This window comes from Typopeltis vanoorti, chromosome 24 (assembly GCF_054136105.1).
Source record: "Typopeltis vanoorti isolate ZY-2024b chromosome 24, IOZ_Tvanoo_1.0, whole genome shotgun sequence".
In the NCBI taxonomy this organism is placed as follows: domain Eukaryota; kingdom Metazoa; phylum Arthropoda; class Arachnida; order Uropygi; family Thelyphonidae; genus Typopeltis; species Typopeltis vanoorti.
This window is the reverse complement of record NC_143572.1, coordinates 54,282,653-54,291,078: the sequence shown is the minus strand read 5'-3', so window position 1 is coordinate 54,291,078 and position 8,426 is coordinate 54,282,653. Positions and strand designations below refer to the sequence as shown.

The following is an 8,426-nucleotide window of genomic DNA, read 5'->3' as shown; positions in this document are numbered from 1 at the left end:
AAACTGGATATTTCAATCCCTCCATACAAAAATGTGGTAAGATTTGCAGTTCAAAGTTGCTGCTTCTAAGTTAGTAATGAAGTTTAATAAATATAACAGTCGATATGTAAAATAAATTTTGTAATAGGTAATAGCAGTGACGAGATACAGAAAATACAAAAAAAAAAGGGGGGGTAAACATAAGTAGATATGTCATCACATCTTCCTCTTAAGTTCAATGGTTTCTCACAACACTGAAATAATTAAAACCTCTAGTGGGGGGGAGGGGGAGGATTAATTATTGCAGATATCATTGACTGCAACATCATTGCTACTTACAATCAACGTTTTTTTTCTAAAAAAAAAGTGTATTCTAAGGACTGTTTTTTTTTTTTTAAATACGATCTACAAGATTAACAAGAACTGATATGTGGCCATATGGAATGAACAATGCAGAATTCTCAGCTTTAGCCATTGAATTAATAGCATACTGAAAAAAAGATGACAATTTACTGAGTTTCTTAATAGTTTAAATGTTTACTTCAACCAAAAATCAAACAAAACTCCATCAAACATTTTATCTCACATCCTTCTGTCTCGTTAAAACACCATTCTGGAAGCCCAATATTTCTATTAAAAAAACTGAGAAGTTAAAAAGATAGTTCTTACACACACAAAAATAAAAAAAAAAAATAAAAAAAAAGACAACACAAATCTGGAAAATAGTTTTACAATATGATAAATGAGAGTAGTGAATAAGAAATAATTGGATTGTTACTGAAATGGAATATCCAAACAAATAAATAAGAATTTAATGTAAAGTTTTGTTGTTTATCAGGCAATATTTACTAGATTACTGATAATGCAGCTGCATGAGTAGTGTTTGTGTATAACATTCAACTAACATCTATGAAAATATAATACTATATCTCATGTACATTATACAAACCTAAGAACTTGCAATATCATTCACAAGACATTTTTGTTAGGTGTCAAAGTTATGTCATCAAAAATTAATACAAAATATAAGCAAGAGATGATATTAGATTAAAAAACAAACTATTCTTAATGCGTATTTGGATTTCTCCAGAACTGATGCATTTGGTTAACTTTTTTTTTTAACCTAATATACCATCTACTGCATATCTTCAGAGAAATTTAATATTTTAATGGTTCTAATATATAATAAAATTTAACATTAACTTAACAGATGTAAAATACTTAAACTTCCAGTGAAATTTTAGTAGTCATCCTAAAGTTAGCCAAGCTTAATTGCAAATAAATGTTTAAACATTTAGTATGAAGATATAAAAAAAATTACTCTTAGAAGTGCACTAAAAATGCCACTTTAACAGGTCCACTGGACAGAAGATTGAAATATAAGGATACTTATATTTCAGATTGCAAAATTTTCTAAGAAAAAAAAATTACATAACAGACTACTTAAAATCTCTATGAAACTCTATTGCATATAATATACAGAATCTTCAACATGAACAATAAGATAATTTTTACAGAGAATACAGAATCAGTGAAAGACATATTAGGCAAAATAAAAATTTCACACTCCTTATAATGGATAGCTACTATTTTACATGGCTTTAATGGATATTCTCTCCAAAAACTTAGCCCAAACTTTATATTTCAAAAACCAGAAAAGGTTCTTTTTCTGTCTGCAACATATGGGTGGATAGTGAGCTTCACAGAAGCTTCCTTAGATAAATCTCTCTTGGACACATATACATACACAATTACATCCATGAAGAATATAGCTATTTAAAAGCTCACTAGTATTTGAGTACTGCAACCTGATTAATTTGCATTTACAGAGGAGGTACTTTTCTTCCGCAGGTGGAAACTACCACTTTTATTAGCTAACTGATCTGTCCTAGCTGCCAATTCTTCATTGAATGATATATCTAAACTTGTATCCCCAGTTAAATTAGTACAATTATCACAACCGATCTCACAGCTGGTTGGGTTGTGGAGAGAATTGTTGCTGCAATGTGCAGTCCAGGGCACAATATCATTGAAATACCACAAAGATTCTACTGCAGAATCCACACTACTAACAGTGTTCAGTTTTTTAGGATGTTCATGCAGAATCTGCTCTTCATCAGAATTGTTTTCTGAACTAGCTGTTGCCCATATTTTCAAGGCAGCATCAGGATTGCGCCGATGATCCTCAGAGAGGAAATTCTGATTATCTAAAGATACACAAGATAAGTTGGCTGTGAGATTGGGAACACTGGAATGATGGCACCCTTGTCCAAGTTTTCGTAGCTTGGACTTCAGCTTTTCTGAACTTGAAACACTATTACTTTCCATAGATAACTGCAATATTTTTATATCATTTAGTCCTTTGTCAACAGAACAACTGAGGTTTGCTCCCAGGACTTCACCTGATTTACTTGGTGATAATGATCCCTCCACAGTTTCTGATACATCATTAGGAAGCATTCCCTCAATTTCTTTTTTGAGGTCTTCTATCATAACAGAATTATTTTCACCTGCTGTATCATCTTGCTGTAATCCATCAGTAACACTAAGCATAGTTGTTGTCAACCCATTTTGGGTATTTGTGTTAGTTGGCAGTAAATCTCCAGATTTTTCATTAAGAGGTACAACCAGCTTCTGATCTAGGAATAATGGAAAATTTGGAACCAGTGGAGATGAGGCTAATACAGGCACCTGTTCACTAAAGGGGGGGGGGGAGCAGAGAGAGAGAATATTAGTTATGAATTACTATTTCAGTAAAATTCAAATATAGTTACACATTTTTAAAACAAATTCATCATGCTAGATTTATAGAATCAACTACTATTTGAGATAAAATTTCATAATATTAAAATTAAATTCTACATTTCAACCTTTACATTAAGTTCATTCAGGAATATATACATCTATATACATACTACATTAGAGCAACTAGCACCATGCCACTGTAAACTACATAAACTCTAAATCTAATTAGCCTGACCTCGTGGTAAAAAAAAAAAAATAATAATAATCAAAAATAAAATAAATAAAATTTATAAAAATAAAATTAACAATCAACTACATCAGCTAATGAGAAATTTCTATTTTTGACATATTATTAAACCTTATTTTCACTCTTGATATTTTATATTAGTGTATTCAATCACTGGTTTGACCTATTTGTTGAGGAGGTAACAGGATTTACTCTCCCAGAAACTAAGGTTTTTCATCCTGCAAAACAGGAAAACTGGCCGGAAGAACACACACACACACACAATTAACAGACATAATACACTGTTCTCATAGCCTGAACTGCTTTGGTCATAAATTTAAATAAACCAAACCTATGTACTGTTATATACCTGGTCTTCTTTTATATAAAAAAAAGGCAGTATGTTCTCTTATTGACCTTTCTTTTAGACATTACTGCAAGCAGTACTTCTTTCAGGTCCATTCATGTCCTTCCAGGAGTATTAATAAAAATTAATATCAGTCAATAGCTGCTGTTAAATTTCATTAATTTTATTGTAGAGATCAGTGTCACCTGTAGCATGGTATACTCTAAAAAATCTGAGGATATGCATTCTTAGATTGTATACATGTTTCCCAAAAGATTTTGAGATCATTTTTGTTGTTTTATGAATGTTTCAAGAGTCTAAATTTTCTTTCATGCCAGGTTCTTGTTGGTGTGAGAGTTGTGTGCCTTTCCAATCAATCCTATGGAAAGTCTCCAGTGCATGGTTGGAAAGGCATATTTTCCTATGGTGGATATGAGTTTTGTATTTTCTTTTCTGGTATCTGCTATGCATCCAATTTTGTCAATGTACAGATGGTTACATTACACACACATCTGGTATACTTTTGGATGTGATGGGAGGGAGAATTCTTAGATATGCTAAATAAATGTTTTAGTTTAGTAGGAGATTTAAAGATAGTTTTTATGGTGTACTTCTTTGGATTTCTATTTATTTTTTTATGACAATCTTTAATATAAGGGATAAATATAGCTTTGCTGAAATTGTTTAGCACCTAACTTCAAGTACACTATCAATTTTCTATTTATTATAACTTCTTTTAAGATCTTGTAATTACTTTGAAAAACTGCTAAATGAAACAAGCAGTGATGACAGCACAGTGGTAAAAAAACACTGACCAGGCATGCAGTCAGGAATACATATCCATACTTGAAGTAGAAAAAGCCATCAAAGGCTTGAAATGTGGAAAGGCAGCAGGAGTAGATGATATTCGACCAGAAATGCTGAAGTATGGTGGTATAAGAATCTTACAGTGGCTGCACTGCATAGTTCAGAAAGCCTGGACAGAGGGGCGAATTCCCGATGTTGGATGATTGGAGTAGAGCTCTCATAGTACCCATATATATAAAAGGAAATAAAAAACTGAATGTGAGAATTACAGAGGTATTTCCCTACTGAGTGTTCCTGGCAAGATCTATGCAAATATACTTGAGAAACAGTTGAGAAGAATTGTGGAAGAAAAGCTTGGTGAAGAACAAGCTGGATTCAGACCAAATAGAGGCTGTCAGGATCAGATCTTCACTTTACGACAAATAGTCGAGAAAGCATGGGAATATAACAGAAATCTGTATTTAAGTTTTGTCGATTTGGAAAAAGCATATGACAAGGTGCGAAGAGAGAAGCTATTCAATACGCTAGTTATATGGTGTCGATGGGGCATTATATCAAGCAATACTTAGTCTTTATTTAAGTTGTAAGTCAGCAGTTAGAATTGAAGGAAGTACAGGAAGACAGTTTAATGTTAAATCTGGTGTGAGGCAAGGATGTACATTATCCCCTCTGTTATTCGTTATCTATATGGATCACATTATGAAGGAAAGTGGTATTAAACATGATATCAAAATTGGAGATGTTAATGTCAGCTCTTTGCTTTATGTGGATGATGTTATACTTCTAAATAAATCCGCTACAAGTCTGCAAGATTCTCTGACTAAATTGAATAGCTGTTGTAACAGATATGGTATGAAGGTCAGCAATAAAAAGACAAAGACAATGAAAATAGGCAGAATCATTGAAAATGTCAACTGTGTTGTGAATGGAGAACCTGTGGAACAAGTAAAACATTTCAGCTATTTAGGCACGATTTTTACTGAAGATGGTAAATTAAATATAGAAATCCTTTCTTTTAGGCTTGCACGGTGATCCGAATGCATTTTTGGAAATTATGGAGACAACTACCGTGTTTGAATAAAAACTTTAGTTTACTATTACTAAAATTTTACAATTCGACGTTTCGACCTTTATGTTAAGGTCATCTTCTGGAGCGTACAAATATACACAGGAAACAAGCTATACTACAATCATACTGGTTCGTTAAAGACACTGACTAACCGCTACCACAATTGTTGGCCTGACCTCTGGTGGAAGAAAAAAAAAAAAAAAAAACTTTATATAAAATTGTACATCAGCGCTAAAGTCCTATATAGGACTTTAGCATCAACAGAATCAGCAAAGCTGGTATGGTGGGAAGTCAATTGAATAAATTCATATGGAATAAGAGAGAAATTAGTCGGAACACTAAATTAGCTTTGAACACTGTTTTATACAAAACAGTGTTCAAACCAGTTTTAACTTATGGATCTGAGAGCTGGGTCAGAAGTAAAACACTTGATCTAAGACTAGAGACCGCAGATATGAGAGTCCTGAGAAAGATTATAGGTGTGAACAGATGGCATCAATGGCAATATCATACTAAAAACGAGGATATTAGAAAAGAACTTGACATTGTCAACATCCAGGAATGCGTTAGCAGAGCTAATCTCAGGTGGTATGGTCACTTAAACAGAATGGGCGAAGAAAGATTAGCAAAACAAGTGTTCTCTGCCAGGTTGGCAGCAAAATGACCCAGAGGAAGACCAAGATATAGGTGGATTGATATGGTACAAAGTGCCTTAGACGATAGAAATATAAGATCTGATAATGTTGGAGTCTTGACAAGTAACAGATTGATTTGGAGGAAAATTGTAGATAGGAAGTTAGTAATGATGTAAATTTTTCATGTAGTACTATCATATCCTGTACACCCCCTTGAAGGTACATGGCAGGAATTTGATGATGATGCTTTTAAGAACGGTGGTTCGAACGGATTGTAGTTTTTTTGAGATCATCATCATCATCTGAGCAAGTTGATACTTCTCTCTTTTTGAGGGTCTTTATTATTCCTAGTTTTTGCATTGGGTGGTGGTGGTGGTGGTAGGAGTCTTTTATTTCTTTTATTTTATATATTATTTTATTTTTAAATAATTTTTTACCAGAAGAGGTCAGGCTAGGTAGATAAATTAATTTCAGAGTTTATGTAGCTTACAATAATGGTATGGGATGGTGGTTACTTTAATGTAGTGTGTTTATAGATATATCTATTCCTGAAGGATGTATATATGAAGGAAGCAAGAGGATATGCACAGACAATTTTGTAAATGGAGGTTTCTGTTGTTTAGAAGTTCACATGGCATATTCTGGTAATTGGACCACATTTTTTTAATAAGCTATATAAAACACAATGAATTAATATAAGACCTGACAAGTTTCGTAAGTCGTTTGACTTGCATCTTCAGGAGTAAAAGGTAACTTAAAGTTAAAAACACAAAGAAAAGAGAAATTATTAGTAATAGTTCATACTATACAGTTGTAGCCATCTGACTATTCTTAAAATTAAAAATCAGAATGCAGATTCAAAGCAGTGCTGAGTTTAAACAATGCTGGATGATGCCACATTATGAAACTTGGTGGAGAATTAACCCTCGATTTTTATTGCATCGTGTTGGTATTTTAAGCATGTTTGCAGCTTCTTTAAATTTCCTTATGTAACAGTTTTTTTCTATGTACGGCATGTTTGTTTTCTGCCAGAGTACATTGTGGCCAACGGAAAGCTAGACCCGATTTGTGTTCTCTTCTGTTTTGCACATCCTTTTGGTGTTCGTTCATACAAATTTCCCCAGATCTTCCTGTCTGTCCTATGTAGCAGATGCCGCAAGAACAATATATTTTGTAAACACCTGGTTTTTTTTAAAGGCTGATGAGGAGGTTTCGGGGGATGTAGAAATCTTGAAATTTTTTCCGGCTGCAGAAAGGCTACTTTGATGTTATATTCGTTAAGTAATTTAGCCATCTTGTCTGTAACATTTTTGATATATGGAAGCATTTTTGAAATCTTATTTCTGAGAGATGCTTGTAGGAGGTGTGTGTGTGTGGAGGATTTTTTTGATAGTCTTGGTTTCATAACCATTCTTTTGAAAGATCTGTGTTAGATATTCTAATTCTTCATTTCTCTGTTTTTCTGTGCTGGAAATGTTATACGCTCTGTCCCTTAGGGTTTTTATTAGACCTATTTTTTGTGAAGGGTGGTGATGCGAGGCCGCATTAAGAAATCTTCCTGTGTTGGTGGGTTTTCTATATATTGAGAAAGAAAGTTTATTATCCTTTTCATTGACTTCTAATAGAATGTCTAGAAAAGAATGTTCTTGCGGCATCTGCTACGTAGGATAGACAGAAAGATCTGGGGAAATTCGCATGAATGAACACCAAAAGGATGTACAAAACAGAAGAGGACACTAATCAGGTCTAGCTTTCCATACTACTTCCACTGGCCACAATGTACTCTAGCAAAAAACAAACATGTCATACATAGAAAAAAAACTGTTACATAAGGAAGTTTAAAGCTGCAGCAAACATGCTTAAAATACCAACACAATGCAATAAAAATCAAGGATTAATTCTCCACCAAGTTTGGTCAGCTTTAATAAAAAATATACCTCAATCAGACCTCAGACATTATGAACATGAACAACAGAATGTGGCATCATCCAGCATTGTTTAAACTCAGCACTGCTTTGAATCTGCATTCTGATTTTTAATTTTATGAATAGTCAGACGGCTACAACTGTATAGCATGAACTATTACTAATAATTTCTCTTTTCTTTGTGTTTTGAACTTTAAGTTACCTTTTACCCCTGAAGATGTAAGTCAAATGACTTACGAAATTTGTCGGGTCTTTTATTAATTCATTGTGTTTTATATAGCTTATTAAACAAATGTGGTCCAATTACCGACAATTACATGGACAATTTTGCATAGTACTGGTGAGTGCATTTTGGCTACTCCATATAAAGTGACTTAGATCATTACTATATTTGTTTCTTTAATTCTATTATCACTTTCTCCATAAATATGCATATGCCACATAGACAATAATAAAGAGAATAGTCCAGTAGGTTCAGGATGCTCAGATGAAATTATCAATTTGAAGAGCAAAGCTGGGTATGCATTTATAAAATGCATTAAATTGCTAGGTATCCAAAAAAGATACCTCTTAATTCTGTTTTCAAGAAATGATGAATACTAAATATTAATTATAATAACTCAAACATTTTCATATATTTTGGCAATGTTATATTGTCATCATCAGGGATCACAAAACAGTGGTATGTGCAAGA

At 33.1% G+C, this 8,426-nt stretch overlaps 1 protein-coding gene across 4 annotated transcripts in view; it reads right to left on the bottom strand.

Annotated features, from left to right (window-relative positions):
- Uvrag (UV-resistance associated gene) overlaps window positions 1–8,426 on the bottom strand; it is a 247,078-nt gene continuing 238,652 nt past the window's right edge. For all 4 annotated transcript variants that reach the window (XM_090413519.1, XM_090413518.1, XM_090413517.1 and 1 more), the window contains one exon: window positions 1–2,677. In XM_090413519.1, coding sequence (XP_090269645.1) covers window positions 1,792–2,677 — 886 coding nt within the window. In that variant the 3' untranslated portion in view covers window positions 1–1,791. The remainder of the gene's footprint in view (window positions 2,678–8,426) is intronic.